At 37.6% G+C, this 23,672-nt stretch overlaps 1 protein-coding gene across 2 annotated transcripts in view; it reads left to right on the top strand.

Moving 5' to 3' along the window:
* The first annotated feature begins 9,699 nt into the window (after positions 1-9,699).
* adam23a (ADAM metallopeptidase domain 23a) overlaps positions 9,700-23,672 on the top strand; it is a 46,705-nt gene continuing 32,732 nt past the window's right edge. Inside the window, exons 1-4 of one of the 2 annotated variants that reach the window (XM_059032162.1) lie at positions 9,700-10,038; positions 10,996-11,213; positions 15,937-16,013; positions 21,572-21,635. In XM_059032162.1, the coding sequence (XP_058888145.1) occupies positions 9,960-10,038; positions 10,996-11,213; positions 15,937-16,013; positions 21,572-21,635 (438 nt within the window). In that variant the 5' untranslated portion in view covers positions 9,700-9,959. The remainder of the gene's footprint in view (positions 10,039-10,995; positions 11,214-15,936; positions 16,014-21,571; positions 21,636-23,672) is intronic. The other variant, XM_059032161.1, reaches the window with a different exon arrangement.

Here is a 23,672-nt window from a genome sequence, read left to right as displayed (position 1 = left end):
ACCCTTTAGCAGTTTTGAATGAAGCACATGAAACTGAAAACATGTATTTCAATAATAATAAAAATAATATATGTATATATATATATATATATATATATATATATATATATATATATATATATATATATCTATATATATATATATATATCTATATATATATATATATATATATATATATATATATATATATATGTATGTTATGGACAGATGCCGAAATGCCCAGGCAGTTCGCGAAGTGCCCAGCTGCGGTGGGCAGATGCAGAATTAGCATTGAATTTTATGTCATTTCGGCATCTGCCCGGGCAGTTCGTCAACTGCCCACCGCTACCCGAGCTGATTGTAAAGAAAGAATTTTAACAGATACTGTATACTACTAATAGAGAGTGAATTACCTCGGTTGCCTTTAAGTGCAAAAGTTATTATTATTTGTTTATTTAGCAGACACCTTTATCCAAGGCGACTTACAGAGACTCGGGTGTGTGAACTATGCATCAGAGTCACAATTACATCTCACCTGAAAGATGGAGCACAAGGAGGTGAAGTGACTTGCTCAGGGTCACACAATGCGTCAGTGGCTGAGGTGGGTTTTGAACAGGGGACCTTCTGGTTACAAGCCCTTTGCTTTAACCACTGGACCACACAGCCTCCAGCCTAAAGTGGTAAAAAGTGCACCACCATCAAGCCACCCATTGCCATGTTTATTTAAATAAATGCTTTCTGACAACGCTAGTTTAGAGCAATGGTACTCGACAAAATATCAGTGCACAAGGTTATTTTCATCGTGGGATAGATAGAGGTTAGAGTAATTGGGGGGGAAATTAGTGCAGAATAAAATGCAATAATATTTTATTGTATTCTTATTGCAGTAATGCAATATAGATCTCTGTGCAGAATTCAGTTGAATGAGAGATCATTCAATATCAGCAAGAGACTAATAATCACAGTTTAAATGTGTAAAAGCTACCCAGTTAAATATAGTTACCTGAAACTCAGGAAGAACGCAGTGCCAAACAACTAATTTATCATAGCAATATTAATCGTATTTTGGGAATACAACTGAAATAGAGAGAAAGTGCCGCACGAATGAATGAAAGATGTCACCAGTGAAGTTTGACCAGGACGCGGCTTCGTGGAAATTAAAGTTTAAAAGCATGATGTGGTAGATATGAACTCCTTTTACATAACTGAGCTTCCATATCTTTGCCTGTTTCATGATCTCTCATTCAAACAAAGCAACTCTGCACTGAGATCTGTATGCATTACTGCAATAAGAATACACTGCATCTTATTCTGACCCCCCCCCCCCCCCCCCCCCCCCCCCCATCTAATCCATGATACAACCTGTGGATTGATATTGTTTTATTTTGTTGAGTTCTATTGCTCTAAACTGCGTTTTCAGAAAGTATTAAAGCGGTGCGCTTTTGCCAGAGGTAATTCACTCTCTATTAGTAGTATACTGTATCTGTTAAAAATCTTTCTTCGCCATCAGCCCGGGTGGCGGTGGGCAGTTGACGAAGTGACATAAAATTCAATGCTAATTCGGCATCTGCACTTCGGCAACAGTCTGATTTCGGCATCGGTCCATAACATATATTTAACATACTGGGTTAAAAAAAAGTCTCACTTTACTTTCAGACTGTTATCCTGGTTATTTCACATCAGCAGTCTTTGGGGTCAAATCATGTCAGTCCTTAATGAAATTACTAGAGGTGTGCAAGATTCTATGAAAGTAAGGCATACAAACAGCTTCCTTACCGTAGTACCATACCAGTTATAATTCTTCACAAAGAAAATGGAAAAAAGGAAATGGAAGGTATCTGTGTCTTCTTTCAGTTAGTTATAAATCACCAAGTGTTTCAGGAGATCTGTTGTATCTTTAAGGTAAATTGATTTGCCACTTCAATTAGCATGTTGCAGTTTGTATGTAAGCATAAGCACACATATCTAGACTACATAACTGTTTTGAGGCATAGATTGAACACCTAGCTGTTCTTCAGGTCATAGAAAAAAAGTTTTTTTGTAACAGCATATTGATTGTCAAAGATGATCTTTGATGCCTTAAAGCTAATCCAGGTCAACAGGTTATCAATCCTGTGGATGAGAAAGGGAAGAGGGGTTTAAAAAATATATTTTTAGGATTTTCTATTTCTTAAACATGAAGATCCCACTGATTTGAAAAAGTGGGGGAAACAAAATATGGAGAAGTACAAACAACAGGATAAAGCAGAATATGAATAATTGAAACATTCAGAAAGAGAACCCCCTGTGAACCATACCACTATCTTGTTCTACTGTTGCAACCTACTCCAGCATTACAATAAATGCATTGAGCATTCGGTAATTACCCTCTAGGTGGGACTATTCTCATTGGGGATGCTATGCCCATCTAGTCCTTGGTCTCTCTTTTTACGACTGAAAAGCAGCCCAGTGCTAATTATGCTGAATTGTGCATTGGTTTGGTTATATTGAGACCATTAAGCTAGTTTAGCTGAAGTTAAAACTTCTCTATTGCAGCACTTTACAATTCATTAACCTGATTGGAAATGTACCTTTCTGTGACAATCTGTCATCTGTTAATGTATTTATTCAAATCTCGCTTGTGTGACCCCCTTGTCTAATAAAGTATTTTCTAATGCAGTCATTACACAAACTTGCTTAGAATTATGATGGTCTCTCATCTATTTTTGGAACAGTTGCTGTGTGCATATTAATTTGAAACCGTTTTTGTGTGTATGTATCGAATAACAAGAGATTCCAGTTTTGAAATCCACACACTGAATGATAAAGACATATATTCAGTTGATCTAAATACTGCCAATGTTTAAATAATGATTATAGGGCTTATGAAAAAAAAACATAAAGCATTTCATGCTTGTCTCTTTACTTGATTTATAAAAAATATTTTAAAAACTCATAGTTTAATTATTTAAATAACAGTATTTAAATCTACCACTTTTTATATCAAGACTTAATAAATGCTTTGATTGTTGTTAGGAAATTCCTCGGAATGAAGGTTTGTTGAAGGACAGTGTATGAACATGAAGTTCATCGATTTTAATTTCCTGTTCTCATTAGCTCCCCTCTGTAAAACATATTCTAAATAACCAAATTCATTAACATTTGAATTAACTGGTTATCAAAGAGACAGAACTGCAGCTGCTTTAGATAAGTGGCTGCTTATTCAAGGTACCTTTTTCATTCACTTGTTTTTAATATATGTTAATCAAGTAACAGTAAACACAGGAGACCGTAAATACAGGATTTATTTCAATACAAGCAAAACTGTTCTAGTCAATTAAAAAAGCCTTAACTCACATACAGTGTTACTGTAGGCTTAATTAAACCTTGTCCTGGTTTTATACCATATGTGAATTCTTTTCATAAACTTGTGAGCTGCAGCAGCATATTGTTTTACAGTCACAATTATCAAAAGTGACAGTGTTCTGCAGTATTTTTATGCTGAGGGTGTATGCACGAGAATTTGCTGGCTTGGCATTTGTAGCCTGCGGATCGATGAGGCGTTCTGTTGCTGTTTATTGCAGGTTGATATATATATATATATATATATATATATATATATATATATATATATATATATATATATATATATCAAGGCACAAAGCCAGGCTCTATGCATGCCTGTGTCTTTTTTACATCTGACCATTGCCTTCTTCAAGATTTACAAATTAATAGGATCAATTTGTCATGCTCTTTGTTTTTTATATAACTGAAAGAGGTCAGTGGTTTACCTGCTTTGTAACATACCTAAAGCTGGATTATTCTACTATCATGTTAATTTTTACATTAGATGCTAAATAAATGTCTCATTTTTTATTCAGTTTAACGTTTAAGAAAGCTGTGGGTGAAACATTTAACATTTTTTAACTAGCTTAGAGAGTTGTTATTTCCTCCAAGTGTGCTAAATTTAGATACATAAGCATGTTGATGTTTAAAAACACAAGTGGCAATGAAAGTTCTGTTACTTAGCAAACAGAAGAGTTCATTTACACGATAGCAGATACTAATCAGTATCTGTCTTGGCTATTGCTGAGGAAATACAAAGAAGTGTCATTAAGTAATTGTTCATAATCAAAAAGTCACATGTTCTCGATTGCCAATTGGTTTAAGGTTCACTGAAACAGAAGTTGACATAGTAATCCAAGGGTAGGTAGCATATGGAAGAATACGAAGCACACAGATCTCTAACATGTTACATCATCGCTGTGTACTGCTGTGTTATTTTCTATATTAAACATTGATGAGTTCCCAGCATGCCTGTTCAGCTGCTATCCAAAATCAGATGATGCATGAGAAAGAAAAAGCATTTGCTTTCTATGTAGATTAAGTGAATGGACAGCCTCCAGGAAGGGGAAAACATTTAAGTTGAGTGCTCTCTTCATCACCTCTAACAGATCCTGGACAGATGCGTGATTGCACTTGTTTCCATGTAAAAGGCTGGTATGACGTACAGGTCTAATAAACAATGAACACGGCTTAGAAAATGACATGATTTTCCACCTTGAACACGGTTCGAAAGGTAGTAGTGCATCAGACATTTGTGCTAATTACAGACCTCATTAACCATCAGAACCCAACTGGCCATTTATGAGATTAGAGCCGACGCCTGCCATGCGTTATTCAATAAGGCAATGCAGGATATACCACCTTGAAATAGAACTGTATTTCCATTTACTATAAACCAAGACAAGAGAAATATTCACTTGTTTCACATTTGATCTAGCAACAAAAAAATACACTTGCCATAGGGTGTAGCACCACATGACCAGATTTGACATGACCAGTCTGCAAGGAGTTTCAATTGTTACTACCTCTATTTCTTTTCCGAGAATGTTCCATTGAGTCATGCTTTTTTAAAACAACTGTATTGCCTGTGGAACATCAGTAACTTGTAACTTGTGGGGAAACAGAAAAAAAAATGCCAAACAAGTATTTTCTATCAACCCTCTGTCTTGCCCTTCATAACTGAATGTCGGGGCTGTTATTTACATAGCAAATTAATCAGCCATGTCTTATTTCCACAACATTTTGTATTACATTTGAAGTCATTTGCTTCACATTGAGTAGTAAAATGAATTGCATAGCTAACAAATGTCTTCAAATAGGCGAATAATCATTGGCCTAGAGGTCTCTCCTAGAAGATGACTTGACTAAATGTCATATGTACTAAAACAGTCAAGTTAGAATACAGGGATCAGACACACAAAGATGGGATTTCTACAAAAGGGACCAAGCTGACCTAAAAATATCCCCTCAATAAAACACCAGATACACCCTAAATATACTTTTATTTCAGTTAGTTTTATTTCCTGGTTAATCCTGCTTTGGCTTCCAGACTTCAGATTCCACAGCATATTGGATGTTATGAAGGAAAGATCCCAAATTCATAGCATACATGTATTAAATTCCTGTGCTGTACAACAAAATCTGATTTAGATTGCCTGCTTAGTGCCAGAATACTTATTCGAATATCTGAATTTACATAAGAATAAAAATAGTTTTATTCTTTCGAAACAATGCTGCATTTTGAGTAAAAGAACATATGCATGGCTTTTTGGGCCTTATTGCCGCTACTGTGGGTCAAGCATGGGGGGATTTTTCAACACAAAACCCTGGAAAAAGGATACAAAAATAAATCCATGAAAGAAAAGTTGTACCCAAATACCTCCTTCTGTGCCCCATAAATGCTGGCTGCAATGTTGTCCTCATGTTCCATCTGTGTCAGGTAAGGCTCTTGTATAGAATTGTGTACTGTACTGTAAAGGACTGATGTGTGGTTTCTATGGCAACTTCTGAAGAAATTGGCCTGAGCAGTAGTATTTACACTATTAAGTTAAACTGGCTGATTGTTTAACATAACCCTTTGATACTAGGGTGCAATTACAGATGCCTGTGACTAATTATTCACCATTCTTTTTGAGGCATACCATATTGACATTCAATTTTCATATTTATTTAATTTCTCAGATGATGCATTTCCATGCATGGTAAAATATGTTGGTTACATATATAAGGTGTTAATCATGCATTGCAAATTAAAAAATAGTTTTACACAGAAAAGGCTACAAGAAAACAACAAAGTATTGAGAAAATACAAAAAATCCAGTAATAATTGTAGGGAAAACTAGATTCCATGCCACTAGGAAAAGTATCTTGAATACATACAGTAGTTATATTTTAGTTGCCTTTATGGAAATTAAGATAATGGATAAGCGGGTTATTTTTGTAATACTGAAATGATTATAGAGACCTATTGCATATTCAGATATGCTGGAAGTACAGCTTTTTATATTGCATTCAGTAGGAGCTTTCTCGTTGGATTAGGTTATTATTATTATTATTTATTTCTTAGCAGACGCCCTTATCCAGGGCGACTTACAATCGTAAGCAAATACATTTCAAGTGTTACAATACAAGTAATACAATAAGAGCAAGAAATACAATAACTTTTGTTCAAGCAAAGTACAAGTGTGACAAACCACAATTCAATAATACAGCAGATAATAGTGATAGTTACATCAGGATATGATTAAATAGTGATAGTTACATCAGGATGTGATTAAATACAAAGTACTACAGGTTAAACACTTGGCAGATTACAGTATTCTGAAGTACAGGATTAAATGCAGTAAAATAGGGGGCAGATAAGAGCAAAATAAAGCACATTTACATGAAGGGTGATAGTGTCCCAGGATACAAACAGAGGAGTTCTACAGGTGCTCTTTGAAGAGGTGAGTCTTGAGGAGGCGCCGGAATGTGGTCAGGGACTGGGCAGTCCTGACATCTGTAGGTTATTGCCTAATGACTACTTTCCTTTTTTAAAATATATATATATATCAGTAAAAATGGGAGTGTTCCACCACCATGCATAAATGTAATCTTTGTATCTGTAAACTTTCAACAGGAATAATAAGATATTTACAAGCAGTCTGCTATTATTAGCACACTAGTTGTCATAGGGACTGCTCCTCGTTTGCCATTGCAGCTATTAATGAAAACACTTGTTGTTTAAATAAATGCCACCCAATGCATAGATTGCATAATTACAGCCCACATAACCTAATTAGTGTTGAGATCCATCTTTAGCACTTTACTGAATGACAGATTACGCTTTTTAAAAAATGGCATTGTTACCTCATACTGTCAATCTGTTTCACTTCCTAGGTCATTTTACCTCAGCTGTGTATTTGGGGTGAAATCATGTCACTGTCTGCAATGCATGCCAGTCATTAGATAAAGTATCGAGTTAAGCAAAGCAGTGGCTCTGGCAGTGAACTCACTTTAACCTTAGATCAAATCACGTAAACATCAAGTATATTTTAGGCGCTACCAATACCAGATTAAACCGTTAACCGAATAGCTAGTTTCTTATGTCCCTCGATAATACGTCCAATGATTGGCAAGGAAAGGATTTATATTTTACTTCAATCCATTGCGTCCCTGCTGTGTGCCAGAGTTCGCCTCCTTCTCCCCAGCCCCCACCTGCTTTTTGACTTCATGTAACAAGGGAGGGCAGCTATCCTGCACCCCTGCCCATGACTGCCCTGCGGTCAGCCTTTCTACTTATCTGCAAGCTAATTTATGGGCAGGGATACCTCAAGGCCAAAGGCCAAAGAATGTAGTGTAAAATATGTATAATGTAGTAGTTTGATTAGTCTGTTTTAATAAATAATCTATCGCATTAGTTTCCTGACTGAATTTGGTTGATGACAGGAAAGAAGGCACTTAAGAAGTAGTGACCAATTATCTAGGCCAGGACTGCATGAAAATAAGGCATGCAAATGGTTATGGTTTTTTTTTTGTTTTTTTTTACATATACAGATTTGACTGGAAAAATTTCACTCACTGACATTCGAACCGAGGCATGTATCTTAAAATCAGATTGTTCTGACAGGTGTTACGCAGATTTATGTAACATTACCCCATATAATTCTGTATCCCCACATTATTCCATGCTTGTGCAGATGCAGTTTTAAAAAGATCGCTGGACATGTACGCGCGATATTTCTTTATTATTATTATTATTATTATTTATTTCTTAGCAGACGCCCTTATCCAGGGCGACTTACAATCGTAAGCAAATACATTTCAAGTGTTACAATACAAGTAATACAATAAGAGCAAGAAATACAATAACTTTTGTTCAAGCAAAGTACAAGTGTGACAAACCACAATTCAATAATACAGCAGATAATAGTGATAGTTACATCAGGATATGATTAAATACAAAGTACTACAGGTTAAACACTTGGCAGATTACAGTATTCTGAAGTACAGGATTAAATGCAGTAAAATAGGGGGCAGATAAGAGCAAAATAAAGCACATTTACATGAAGGGTGATAGTGTCCCAGGATACAAACAGAGGAGTTCTACAGGTGCTGTTTGAAGAGGTGAGTCTTAAGGAGGCGCCGGAATGTGGTCAGGGACTGGGCAGTCCTGACATCTGTAGGAAGGTCATTCCACCACTGCGGAGCAAGGGTGGAGAAGGAGCGGGCTCTGGAGGCAGGGGAGCGTAGTGGAGGTAGAGCTAGTCTTCTAGTGCAGGCGGAGCGGAGAGGTCGAGTGGGGGTGTAGGGAGAGATGAGGGTCTGGAGGTAGCTGGGTGCAGTCTGGTCAAGGCATCTGTAGGTTAGTACAAGAGTCTTGAACTGGATGCGAGCGGTGATCGGGAGCCAGTGGAGCGAGCGGAGTAGTGGAGTAGCATGGGCAAAGCGAGGCAGAGAGAACACCAGGCGGGCAGCAGAGTTCTGGATGAGCTGGAGCGGACGGGTGGCGGACGCAGGGAGGCCAGCCAGGAGGGAGTTGCAGTAGTCTAGGCGGGAGAGTACCAGGGCCTGGACCAGGAGCTGGGTAGCATAGTTGGTGAGGAAGGGTTGGATTCTTCGGATGTTGCTCAGGAAGAATCGGCAAGTGCGTGCCAGAGTGGAGATGTGCTGGGAATAAGAGAGGCTGAGGAAGAGGGAGAGAGTGTGGTAGATTTCAGAGGAACAGAGATAGAGCCCCGCTGTGTTCTCAAGCACTGCCATTGACTTCTGCTGCAGCTTTCAACAAATATTGTAAACAAGAAAAAACTAATTGTGTGACAAAATAAAACAGCACATTTAACACCACTGATTTTCAAGATATACGTTCAGCCTCCTGCGTTGCTCAATACATGAAACCCTTGATTAAAGTAACATTATACATTGATTTCAGTTCATAACAGCGGGTGAACATGGCACACATGCCAATGCATGCATTATAGTTGAATAAGTAACAGTGTATTTAAGGGCTTAAAAGTCGTTGTCGAGCTGTGCTACAGGATTTAACATAGGCTTCAGTTTTTTCTGGTTTTATTCTGAAATGTATTTAGCACATCCACTGCAGTTTAATTTTCTGTCAGATTCATTCAGTCGTTCATAATAACTTCAAACTGATAATTATAGTTATAAAGGCTGTAATGTATATAAATGTGTGTGTGTGTGTGTGTGTGTGTGTGTATGTTTGTTTGTTCAGGGGTCAGGGGCCCGCAAGTGTATGTTTGCCTAGGGCCCAGTGATGGGTTAGTCCGACCCTGGTTATAGTATATTTGCACGGTGGGCTACAACCAGCTGAAACTAAGCAAATCCTCTAGCACGCTTCACGCCACCTGGGAACGCGCACTGTAACTCACCACCACTCACATGACCGACCAGCCTCTGCATTTGCAGAAAGAGAGCTCGAGAGCACTTGCGCGCTGCAGCATCAGTACCAGGCTCATCAATCCTGCTTGCAGCCACCGCCTTCCAGGCAACCCTCTGCAAACTGCAACAAGGCTGCTCAGGGGTTATTTTTTACTGGATAGAAATTACGATTTGCAACAGTAGTAATACATTATATCACATTTCCTACAAAAATGGACCACGAACTCTTCACAGCGCCAATGTGTTGAACCAAACGTTTTACAGTCCAAATATGAATCATGTATCTGATATATCTGCAACATCTATTTGCCAGCATCCTTTTCTCTTGGTTCCAGCCATTTGGTTTCGCGTCAACGGGTATGTATCAATCACCCTGTTAAGCATTTTTTAATGTTTCTGATTCTGTTATAATTGTGCAAAAATGTGCGCGCGTTATAATGCTTTTCCAGCTACTGAACTTGCCATTCGATGCTTGCTTCATTGCGTTTTATTTATTTATTTATTTATTTAGCACAGTGTTCATGTGCAGACAAAAAAAAAAACCTTGCTCTTGATTATGATGAGATGCAATCCAGGTTTTATTTAACAGAATATATAAGGGGGTACAATGTATCTTCTGTGCACGATTCTCAAATGTATCAAAATCTTCTGAGGATTCTATGTTTTGCTTATATTGATTTTTATTTTTATTGAAAAATCAATTGTATTTTTTTCAATATTATGATAAATAAAATGCATGAAATTCTAAAGATGGGCAGAGCAACATTGACATAAATCAAAGAGGTCCGTAGGCTGTATTTTCTAGAATTTTGGGATAGGATTTACATTTTAAGGTACGTTGCTTATACAGCAAGTTACGAGGAAGATACAGCTAACATCAAGCAAAATACAATGAAAAGATAAACAGGCCTTTCACTCAATTATTTGCAGATACATCTAGGTTGTACTATGGATTGGGACAATTAGCCTACTAAAAAAATATTTGTCACGGCATTATGATTAATATCTTATATAGAAATATTACGGGCATGTGTCGCGTTTTAAAACTGTAAGATATACACGATTAAACTGGAATGTACAGTGTGTATCTACGACCTGTGACACACTAGCATTATTGATCCTGTCAAATGCTACAGCATAGAATAAGTCATAATTAATTTACAAAACATATTGTTAAAACCGACAAATATATCTGCAGACGATGTGTCTATAACATTCCGCATTTAAATGTCACTTATAAATTTGCATGCAAATGTCACGTTAATTATAACTGTACGCAAACTAAACATTTGATATTGGTTGTCATGTTTTTAGCATCATCTTGGCTTGAAAATGACACCGTTCGGGACGCAGTATCAACACCAGCAGTGGGAGATGGTGCAGAGACATACAACAGCAGCAACAGTAGCGAGCATAAAGTTGAACGTGAAATCACATTCCCCTCCAGACTGATATATTACCTTAACGAGGACTCAGAGAGCACCTACCATAATCTGAACACTCGGGCAAGAAATCAACAAAAACAAAACCAGGTTAGTCATACGTGTGTGTGTGTGGGTGGGTGGATGGGTGTTTGGTGTATATATATATATATATATATATATATATATATATATATATATATATATATATATATATATATATATAATTTTTAATTAATTAATTTTTATTTTTATTTTATATTTGTCTGAATTTTAAAATAGCCAAATGTGTTTTAAAAAACTTAAAAAACAAAACAAAACAAAAAAACAACAAGTGTGTAATGTTTGATTGTTGGAAGGACATGTATGCCTAGTGGTTAGTTGGAGATCCTGATTTGAGCATAATAGCATAATATATTTTTGGCTTCAAACATTATTTGATTGTAAACTACAATTGTGCTGTGCTGTGTCGCTTGTCCCTTTGTTAAGGATGTAAAACATTTGAACGTTTGATCAGGCAAGATGCAGACACGTGTATTTAAACTGCTTGTACTGTAAATTAAATTTAATGAAAATATAATATCGTTGACTGGTGGAATGCTGATATGTCAATTTATATGTAGGAGCGTAATATCTTGCTTGCATTTTCTTTATAAGCAACTCACCAAATTTTCAATGAAAATACATAATTTGACCAGGTATGTACGCACTTACCTGTGTAAATGCACTGCTCATGTATGCACAGTCTATTCTCAGCTTCTCTTGTACTATGCTACTATTGAGTATGTTGAGCTATCTATACAGTAACAGAACATACTGTATGTTAGTTTCTAAGGGATAAGAACTAGGTCATATGAGTTTATTATGTGTATATTTACAATACTTCTACAGTAGATTGTATTATGAAAAAGACATACGTTTACTTCTTTAAAAAAGTTTAGTTTTCCCATTTTAGATTGCACATAGCAATGTTGTTTCTTGTACACAAGGCACAGATCTATATGAGTGACTGCTACAGAGTTTGTCAGCTATACAGGTTGGCAAAACGACAGTTTTAAACTGTAACCATAAGCAGAAAGTAGAGGTCATTCTAAGATAAACAAGGGGGCCACTTTGGGCTGCTGTGGGAAAAAAAAACCAAAAAAAAAAACCATTGAGCCGATTTGAAGGATATTATCTATCAAAGGTTGCCTGTGGAAATGCTGCATTGTGCAATTTGTAATGTTATCTCAAGGATGACAATCCCACTTAGAGAGGAATGGTGGGCGTATTGTTAATTCAGCAGATACACCATATTGCAGTGAGGGTACTAGAATCTTGGAGCTCAATTACTGGTGCCACTACCATCTGCCAGCCTTCATAGCTCAGGGGGTTATTTTTCCCCAAAGCTACAGCAGCAGAAAGCTGTGTACACTTAAAAAAAAAACCACTTTAATATGCCTGTAGTATCCTGCTCATATTGTAATAGGAAGCCACTGTACATTCAAATTAGATAGGAAACATTTGTTGTATAAATTAACTATGGCATGACATATAACGTGAAATAGGACTTTGATTTTACAAAAAGGGGTATCATGCATTTGCCATTGTTTGCCATAGTTTTAATATGCTTCATCAAATCTCTGTGCTATACTATGCTTGCCTATGCTAGACCACATTTTCTCAATGCTTTATTACGCTTTGATATGCTTTTTACCAACTTTTATAAGGGCTTTATTGCCAAATGTTGCTTTCATGCAACAAACAGTAACAACTGCATTTGTAATACTTATTGTAAGTGTCTGTCTGTTTTAGGTTTTGAATGTAATTATATTTTTTATATTTGATCACAGCACATGTAGTGTACACACACACATACAAACACATGCGCATATATATATATATATATATATATAGAACAGCTCCAGCAATGCTGGAACTCCCTGTCATGCTTTTAAAGTCATTCTTAACAGACAGGGCCCCTAAGAAAGCAGACGAGCATGGCAAAGCCCTGACTGTCTGTATCAGCAGCTCTTGCTTCGTAAGGAATCATGAATTATTTCTTGACCTTTATTCCAGGAGGGAAATGGGAATTAACAGGAGCCTTCCGATGTGCTGGCGATGCAGTCTGTCGAGCAGGAGCTAAGTGTCAGACTGCTGGGTAGAGTCTCTAGGTGCCTCAAATTCCAAGTAGTTTTTTTAAGGCAGTGTAATTTTTTTAACAGATTTTTCAGAAAATTGGCAATGTGTGAGTCCAGTTCCAAGTTCTGTCACATTATGCAACAATCAACCTAGTACACCCCCCCCCCCCCCCCCCACCCCCCCGCCTGACCCATTCCCTCCAATTACTCTACTGTGTATGCTACAATCTTGGTATCCAGACTGCGTTAATTTTGCCTAATGTTTAGTATACATTTCAAAGATGTCCCCCCCCCCCAATGCAGTATCTTGTAAAATAATCTGTTACACTGGTTACCATAACAACGAGGGACATTTATAGCTGCAATTTCACTGATGCTTGAGTATAAATGGCCAACTGTCACAGTAGATTTGCGACAGTTGGCAGATACTGCATGTAATGTTTCAGGTGTGTTGCCAGCACATCATGTGGCACCAGACAGTACATTCTGACAATAACCTTTCTTTCGTCATTGAAGACACAGAAACAGGATTTTTTTCTAGTGCTATTTGTATTCCTCCTGCTGCACTGGGGCTCTAGTAACTGAATTGAACCCTTATAGCCATCCAACCCTTATAGCTTGAGATCCTCATATCATTCTGTGAATAGTGCGTGAGTCACTGCTGTATAGCTTACAAATCCTGCTGTTATAAAAAACAGTGTGTGGAAAAGCAGTACAGGTATACTGCAGGTGTTACATTTTGTATGCAAGTCAAAAGTTTTTTTTCTTAATGGTTTTACCAAGGCTGGGTAAGGGCGTCTGCTAATAAATAAATAATAATAATAATAATAATAATAATAATAATAATAATAATAATATATTTATAATTCATACATATTCTCTGTTTCTCTGCTGGTTTTCTTTATTTGACCTTCATAAAATGTGACTGTGTCCTGGCACAGTAAACCCAGCCATTATAGATTTCACAAAGGTTCTAAGTGTAAACTTACTTTAAAAGACCAAAATAAACTAAAGACACTCACACAACTACTTTACCTGTTTAGATTAGTGATTTGTACTGATCCTAAATTGTTCTGCCCTAAAAATGCTTTGTCATGTCTTTTTCATGTTTTTGATACTTCACTAATAACTGTTTGAATAAAAATAATGTGGTGACTGTCATTTTTTTCAAACACTTAAGTTACTTTAAATACTCAATACACAAGTAGTTTTGGATCAAATCAGAGTTTAGATCAAGTGGCAATTGAGCTCTGATCTTAAGAGGGCTTGACTGCATTAGGTAACTGTATATGTTTACATTCAATTGTCAAAGGCAGGCCTGTCTTACATTGGTAAGGAGGAATGCATTGCATTGTGACTATTCTGGCATTGGATTTCAGAGGGTTCCACTATGGCAGGCACACTGGAGATCATGCCAGTATTGTAATAGTATTTAGGTGACTTATCCATTCCTTTTTTTCTTTTCTTTTTTTTTTTTTTTTTTTTTTTTAATTTAGTCGTTGCCAATAATTTTTATTATTTTCTCCCAATTTGGAATGGCCAATTATTATTTGAAGCTCAGCTCACCGCTACCACCCCTGCTCTGACTCGGGAGGGCGAAGACGAGCACACGCTGTCCTCCGAAGCGTGTGCCGTCAGCCGACCGCTTTTTTTCACACTGCGGACTCATGCAGCTACAGCGTCGGAGGACAATGCAGCTCTCGGGCAGCTTACAGGCAAGCCCGCAGGAGCCCGGCCAGACTACAGGGGTCGCTGGTGCACGGTGAGCCGAGGACACCATGGCCGACCTAACCCTCCCTCCCCCCGGGCGACGCTCGGCCAATTGTGCGCCATCCCCTAGGAGCTCCCGTCCACAGTCGGCTGTGGAACAGCCTGGACTCGAGCTCACGATGTCCAGACTATAGAGCGCATCCTGCACTCCACGTGGAGCACCTTTACTGGATGCACCACTCGGGAGCCCCGAATTATCCGTTTTTGTTTGGGAGCAGGACTCCTGAAAGGAGCAACTCAATATGTTCTTGGATAAGAAAAAGTGATGTGTTTTCTTGGTGCTGGGTCAGAGGCAGCACAGTGTCAGCAGTAAAAAGCATAACAGCGGTAAAGTAATACCATTGATTGACTGATTCATTTATTGACAGGTTTTACCAGGATACAACTGACTTAGACTAGAAAGCTGTATTTTCAGTGTTAACCCGCGGCCAGTGTCAGCCAGCTACAACATAAAGCAAATCAGAAACTTAACAGACAAGCCAAACTTCACGCAGATAGCCGGTAAAACAATTCACAGAAACACAGAAAGATTGTGATAGAACTGTAATATATTACAATCTTGATAACTTTTAATGATACTAAACTAGGAAGAAGGAACTCAGAAGGTTAATTAAGGATTTTTGTTTTATCTACACTGTACCTGTAAATGGATTTGTAAATTGAAACTACTTTATTTAAGCACTTGGAAAAAAACTAGTTCAAATTGTACTTACAGCAGTGATCTTGATACATTTGACGCTATAAGTTTTGTATCACTTTACCAGCACTATGATTACACATTGGAATTGGTTCCTGTTCCCTGGCTGTGGTGTAGAATCCATATTACTTTCAGTTTCAGTAGCCATATACTGTATTTCTTAATTATAATCTCAGTAGTGAGTAATGTAATATAGTATAGACATACAGTATGAACTGAGTAATGCCTCTTTTTGTTTTTGTACCAGGCTGTACATCTCGCCCAAGCAAGTTTTCAGCTAGAGGCCTTTGGCTCCAGATTTACCCTGGACCTGTCATTAAATAAGTAAGTATGGTCTTCTAGCTACACACTCTTAAACTCTGTTATTTGTTTTGTCTAAGTAAAGGAAACCGGTGACTGCATATCCGACAGGTCTAGACATATTTGCTGTTTTAATCTGTTACAGCTTGTGTTTCCTTTAGGTGTACCTTTAGCCCCAAAAAGAACAAAACAAGTGATTTTACTAACACATGCTTTTTCTTGTATAGCAGTTAACGGGGGAGTTTCCATGTGTGGTTATTTACATGTGAAGTTGCGATGCGCATGCACATTTGGGAGAACAGCTCGAGAGGATCAGGTTTGTGGTCGAAAATAACGACCACAGAGAGGGATTACGTAAATCTCATTAACTCGTGAGCATGACGTAAAACACAGGAAATCCATGGCCATTTTTCACATGGAAACCCGCATTTCACGTGAAAACGTCCACTGCTCCCAATCCTGACAGCCTTGGGAGCACACGTGGAAGGTGTCTGGCACAGATCTCTATAATCCTACGTCTCCACTGGTTTTCAGCCATGGTGGTCTGCAATAACTGGGTTGGACAGTTTCATTATACCTCCGGATTAATTATTTTCTTTTTTCTTTAATTAATAAGCCGTGTGATAAATTAGTTGAAATATTATTCACAACTAACAATATTCCACCCCACCAATGGACATTTGAAAAACTATTTGGACAAGAGCAGTAAAACACATTATTAAGCAACCAGGCATGAGGCATTTACAAATCACAGCTGTATTACATGAGCTTAACACTGTGCTTTAGAGTTTCACTCAAACAAGATGTCATCTGACAACCATGGATTTCCAGATGAGATTCTCTCATGTACCTGTTCTCTGTGCATGGAAACCACATTTTCCCGAGCTGTCTGAGAAAACAGCACAAGAACTCTACGTTTGGCTAATTTGCATATCAACCTCCTTTCCCCTTCATTTGTATGATGTCGGATGACAAGAGGTTCTTCTTGGGTAAAATAAACTGAGCCAATGGAAACCTGAAATGTGTAGGGTCATTTTTCATTTGGCTCGAGCACAAATTAGAACACACATGGAAACTCCCCCAATGATGCTAGTGGGTTATTTTGCTTGCCTTTCATTTCAACTTGTGTGAAGTTTTGGAGGTCTCGACTTCAAAGGACAGAAGTCAGTATCACAAAAGAACCACAGTTGGTATCGGGCACTAGATTGTCTCAGAAAAAAAACAAAAAAAAGATCGTAAGATATGTCTGCTCTAACCATTTTAATAGGATACACATTGCTTAGAAGTGATTCTTTTTTTTTATAAATAAACAATATATAGTAGTGCATACATGTGTTTTTTAGTATTGTTATTAATTTAAACATTTCCAAAATGTGCAGTATTTTGTTTGAAAGTTTTGTAAATTATTTTAGCCCACAATATATACTCAAAAGATAAACCTCTACTTTGCAGAGACTCCACGGGTCACTGGATTGCGAGCCTATTTAAAAAAAATTATGCTGATATTTGCAGGTTTTGAAATGATAACAGAATGGAGCAAAAAAATAGTAAATGCAGGTTTTTTTCATTCTAAGGTGCAATTTGCTAAAAAGACGTTGTCTTTTATTACAAGTTTCATAACATTGCCAGTTTAATGTCACTTACTGTAAATGGGGCAAATGTTACACTGGTGTAAATAGCTTTGATAAATGGGGACCAAAGGACTCTGACCGCATTTTTATGATCATCAGTACATCGACACTTCAGTAAAGATGGGCCGTTTGTTGCTAAAGTGTTTTAGATTAGAGTTTAAAGATTTCAGACACAGACATTGTTCCATGTTAGTGGTTGCTCTCACAGCAGTTTAAAGACAATGGCGGGCTCATTTCATATGTCAATGTGGTTCTGTGGGAACACTCATTTTAATTCATTCTTTTTTAAGAAACTGCTTTATTGTAAATCCAGGAGTTGGTCTGGATTTTCTGAGATCATTCCACTGTTTACAAAGACGGTTCCTAAGTAATTTTGTGGCTGCAGCGATTATATGCCAATTCTGCATCATAATCATAAAAAAACTCTTAACCAGCTATGGGAATTATGTCAGAGGATCGCTAAAACAACACATCCAGGATACTGCTCCACACTGCCAGGAAGCCATGCCTTGAGCAGGTAGTACTAATTTCTGGGACTTTTTGAAGTTCAGCATTTTTGATTTCCTGCAAACAAATGTCACTGCCCAATTTACTACATATTTTGGAGAACTCACTTGAATAAAAAAAAGCAGCAAAGAAAAAAACTTTCAGAAAAATAATCATTTAAGCCGTAAGTCTGACACTTACATTTTCAGTTCTAAACATGTACAGTACTGTACATTTATAAACCATCTTGCTGTTGGTAAAAGTTTTAAAATCTTCTTAAGCCATGTAGCCTACCATGCAATCTCTTCAGATATATTTTGTGTATCTTAAAGGTTGTCCGTAGCTTTTCATTTAAAAGGCTAATGTACCAGTCTGGCTGGTGAGTTGACTTTCTTAGGCAATTTCCTGGGATTTATAATTTATTTGTTATAATGTGTGATCCAGCAATATAAAATGCAGGGCTCTGCTACCCTATTATTGAGTTATTTTCTCTAAGTCTGCCTTTAACCAGCTTTGAGGTGCTTTGAGTCTGGAGAATCCTAAATGCCAGGACTGAACAGCCTTCTTCGTTCCATTCAAATCACTTGACACTAAACACCACGTGACCCGAACACCACGTGACCTGAACACCACCAACATTTAGTCATTGGGCTCTCACAAGCAGACTGCCAGTTATGCTGAGTTGTGCCAAATTGTGTCATGCACCTTTCGTGAAATAAGTTGCAGAGGATGATGTTCACAAAAACAGATGCACTTAACCTTAAAAAGTCTATTTTTTTCAGTTTCTTTGTTTCATTTACTTGAAGGTTATGAGATAGCGAAGGTTTTAGCTTCATGTTCAGCTCCAAGCAACCCTTCTACATTATTTTCAAATAAAATGTTCTAGACAAGCACAGAAGCACAGCCTTAAGCAAGAAACTGACTCATATGCAGATATTGTCACAAACAATTATTTTGTACAGCTATTGGCATGCCATTATGTATATACTACCAACAGGCGTGCAATAAGAAGCTGTTTCTTTAAATAGAAAGGGCAATAAGGAACATATCATTTAAAATAAGGAGGCCATTGTCATCCTGCTTTTTCACTAAGAATACATTGATTTAGCTGGTAACTGCCAGAAATTCAGCTTTTTTACAAAGTCAGACAATTGAACTTGACAAGTGCGTCTCTTAACATCTGCGTATAGTTTCTAATATGTGACCATCTCAGTGAAAGTAAAAATTCAAGTGGTATCAAGAAAATTGCTACTGCAGAGGCTTCCTGCCATGTCATTCATTCAACATTGTTTTCATTAATTATAAAATATAAGGCTTATTCTGCAGATAATGGCCTGTGGAGATTTGGGTTAGTTTTTTTTTTTTTTTTTAATCACAGCGGCACACCCCTAGTGGTCATTTTTAAAAACAACTCACCACAGAAATTCAGTATTCAGGAGAATGCTACTAAGCTTTATAAATATTGATCTCAGCAGAAACAAAGCAGAAAATGATGAAGGACACACATGTAGGTTTGAAATAAAATATTAAGAAAATGCAGATATACATGGAGACAGGGTGTCGTCATGCACACTTTTAAGATAATAGGAAACATAAAACATAATACCATAGAAATGGAAATACATTAGACCAAGTTTTGTGTAGGCTAAACAAAGGTTAGGTAGAAAGTACAATATTGTAGCGTGCATGGGGGAAGGCAGCAGTAGGGCTGGTAGGTGACGTAATCACACACGAAGACATAAGCCCGATATACACTCCTTGCAAAGGAGCCGGCTCTTTTGTACAGGAGTATCGGCGCTATGCTTTAGTGTGAGAGGTCCCGGGTTCACGCCCACCCTCCGCCTGTGTGTGGCTTGCCTCACCCTGTGTGATGCGCCCGCCTGTGGGAACTGAGGTTCGCTACAATATTAAAGAAGTTGCAAGAGCCTCATTAAAATGCATAAGATTTGCTGGATCTTTGAAGCGTGACCTGTGAAATGCAATTCTGTGAATCTAACAGTGAACTAAGGTCAGATTCAAACACTCTTGTCTTGAAATCATTGATTAATCTGGGTCCTCTGCTGCTGCTTTTGAGTGTGAGGACTGCGCTGTGATCTTGATTTGCTTTGCCTTCATTGATTTCAAGTAAAAATAGCACCTTTCACTGTCCTTCACAGACGTGCATTCTGCTTGTTTCTCATGTATCCAATGTTCCAAGTTAACAAATAATACAACCTCATGACCACAACTGAAGCCAAATGTACAAACACTTGGTAAGTCACACTTTTTTAAACAGATAAAAGTGATTAACATTCCTGGCGGAAAGTATTTATTTAGCAATTATTGAGATCAATGATATTTTTCTTATCCCTCGTATATTTAATAACATTTAGGGGTAGATGTACTAAGATGGGCCATTCGCAGCGCAAACTTATTCGTTTGACAATTCGCAAAGTACACGTTTTGTTGTATGTACTAAGAAAAAATATGTTAATGAAGAGAGCCACAATATACTAATTGAACTATTATTTGCGTCGTCTTAGCGAGAGTTGTTTGACATTTTTTCAATTTTTCCTATTCCCTCTTTGTGATGCCTGAGTATTTTTAGCATTGTGTTTTTCACAGGCCCTGCATTTTTTAACTGGACTGGCTGTTTTTTCATTGAAAACGGTCTCACTTGGGAGCTATGCCAGTTCTATTTTTGTAGCTTCGCTGATAGCTCCTCCATGTTTGCCTGTCCCTTGAGGAATCATGTGGACACACTGCACTTTCTTTGCAGCTTTAAGAACATTTGAGCTCACAGTTCTACACTTTATTGTTTAAAAGTTTAATGATTTTGAAATGTAACTCTGTTCTCAATAGGCAATTATACTGTACATTGGAAAAGAAAGAAGTGATCAATTTTAAATTATTTAAAAAAAAAATGGTATCATCATGACATAGTATATTATTATTACAACCTACCAAGTAATGTAATACTTATACCTTTTTTTGAACAATTACTTTTATTCTTTTTCCAATTTTCTCCCAATTTTGGAACGTCCAATTATTATTCAACCTGGCTCACCGCTGCAACACCCGAACTAACTTGGGGGAGACGAAATTCAGCACTTGCGTCCACCAAAACAAGTGCCGCCTGGCCACCCACAGGGGCTGCTGGTGTGCGGTGAGCCAAGGACTCCCCAGCCGACCTAACCCCTACTCCGCCCGGGCAACGCTTGGCCAATTGTGAGTGGTCCCCTGGGAACTCACGTCCATGGTCGGCAGTGGCATAGCTTGGATTCGAACTAGCAATCTCCAAGATATAGGGCACACCTTGTGCCACTCGGGCGCCCCATGTAATACTTATACCTGATAAAATATTTCCTTTTTTAAGTAAGAGACAGTCAAGTCCCTATAAACAAGTGTGTTGGGCCACAATAGCTTGACAGGTACAAGTTTGAATAATGTTGCAAAAGTAATTTATTTTCTTGTTCTTATTCACAGTGACCTGCTATCTTCTGATTATGTGGAAATCCATTATGAAAAGGGGAAACCAGTCTTGTCAAAGGTAAGACTTTATTTGTATGTTTTTCAGGGGGTAATAATCTGTCTTTAGATTCAAAAAGCATTCATTTTAGATTCATTTCATTTTTTCAATTTATTGTATGCAGATTGGGTTCCACCATCGATACCAGAATGATTGCTTTGGTATTTGTAATGCATGTTTGGAAGGCAAAATATGCTAAATTAATTCAATTGATAGTGGCTTTCTGAAGAAAAAAAAAACATGCACAATGGATCTATTTTGAATAAAAACTTTTATAGTTCATCTAGAAAAAAACGAACTGTTGGAATTTCTCAAGGAGGTTACTACTGCAGGTTGTTCTGGAAGATGGTGCCAAGGATACATGCTCTGATCACTAATGGGATTTTTCTCCCAGTTCTGCTTTCAGTTTAAGACCATTCAATCCATGAATTAGATTTTCAGTTCTATTCCTCCACTCTGTAGTAATGTATCTCAGTACTGTGTCAGGGGAGGTTGTCTTAAATAACCTCATAAACAAGCAAGTACCAATGGAAATCTCTGTGGGCTCAAAAGCATGGCAATCTAATTACTGGTATAGGGTGTGGTGATGAGCTCTTGGCATAAACTCAAACACAAACCTTACTAGAGAATTCAAATCCATGTAGCTACGTTGCTGTAACTGATCCCAAATCAGAAACCACTGAATGTGTAGTAAATGACTGTTGTATAATCAAATAGAAAAGCATACCGGCACTGTGGAGGAATACAGTAAAACCTGTCTAATCCAGCCCCTCTACAAACCTGCATTCTGTATCATTCGTCATTGTTTTTAGGTCCAGACCAAATCCCTATTGAAATGATTGGTGTGACACCCTCTACAATCTCTTTTTAAGTCTCTTCTGTCTAAAATCAATGTAAATGTGACTGTGTAGTCCAGCTCACACAGGTCACAATAATTGGTTTGTTTCCTTCTTATTAAAAATAATAAGTCAGTCTTCTTCTGGTAATCTTCAATCTAAAGAGTTTAATTCAGGAGCAAAGCAAATCCAAATACAATACAGAACGTAATCACATGCAGAAGCCTACAGGTAAACCTACAGGTCTCGACAGGTAGTACAGGTTAAAGACATTAATGTACAGGGCAGTTTATATCCCACGGGTAGTGGAAATCTCCTACTTTCACCAATGAACAGAGTTGGCCCCTCCTTTATTGGAGGCGTGCCAGCCGGCCCCCGTGAAGGCACGTTTTGGCCAAAGTTTTGTTGATTAGAACCAATTTTATTTGGGTTGATTGTGGTTTGCCGCTATGCTCGAATCCACTTTTTAAGTAGAAACAACTCATGCGTAAACAAGGGTCATCTGCCTGAGTTCACAACTGCTCTTTGATCATGACTCTCAGTTATGCAGGCACCTTTTGCCTACCGAGCTACAAGGACAGGGCAACGCTAAGCAGTTAGATTAAAACAAAAACAAAAGCAAGCCTCTACGTATCGACTCGCATTCTAAATTGTGCAGTTGTTGAACAGTAAATACTGTAAACGTCCACGCAAACATCTCTTGGAAGAAAATTTGCACTTATCAAAAAAGCTAAACGTTTACCAAAACCAACACAAAAAGAGCAAGGTGAAAAATTCAAAATCGCAAGGACAACCGTTTCAGACATTCTGAAAAGAAAAAGTGCCAACTTAAGCAACACGAAGAAAACAACTACAGAAAGCACCTAAATCTAGACAGCCTAAATCCTGCATGCAGGCTGAACAAGTGAATATCTTGCTTCTGGGAATGGTTTTAACAGGCCTGTGCTCACAACAGGTAAAGTTTTTGTTGAGGCATTGTTGTGTTTGAAGTTTGCAGAGTTAATTGTGTTTATTATACTACACATGTACTGTAATAAAGTTTTTTTAAGCGTTCAAATAGTTTTACCTTTTTTTAGGTACCGGTACAGTATGAGATTTTTTACAGTAATCCAACACACTGTTTAATCATGATGCCAGATTGTAAAAGTACTGTACCTCCATTCAGAATGTGTGCTAATATAAAAAAAATATATATTATTTAATTTGAAATACAAATGAATAG

This window comes from Acipenser ruthenus, chromosome 10, assembly GCF_902713425.1.
Source record: "Acipenser ruthenus chromosome 10, fAciRut3.2 maternal haplotype, whole genome shotgun sequence".
In the NCBI taxonomy this organism is placed as follows: domain Eukaryota; kingdom Metazoa; phylum Chordata; class Actinopteri; order Acipenseriformes; family Acipenseridae; genus Acipenser; species Acipenser ruthenus.
This window is presented reverse-complemented; position numbering and strand designations above follow the sequence as displayed.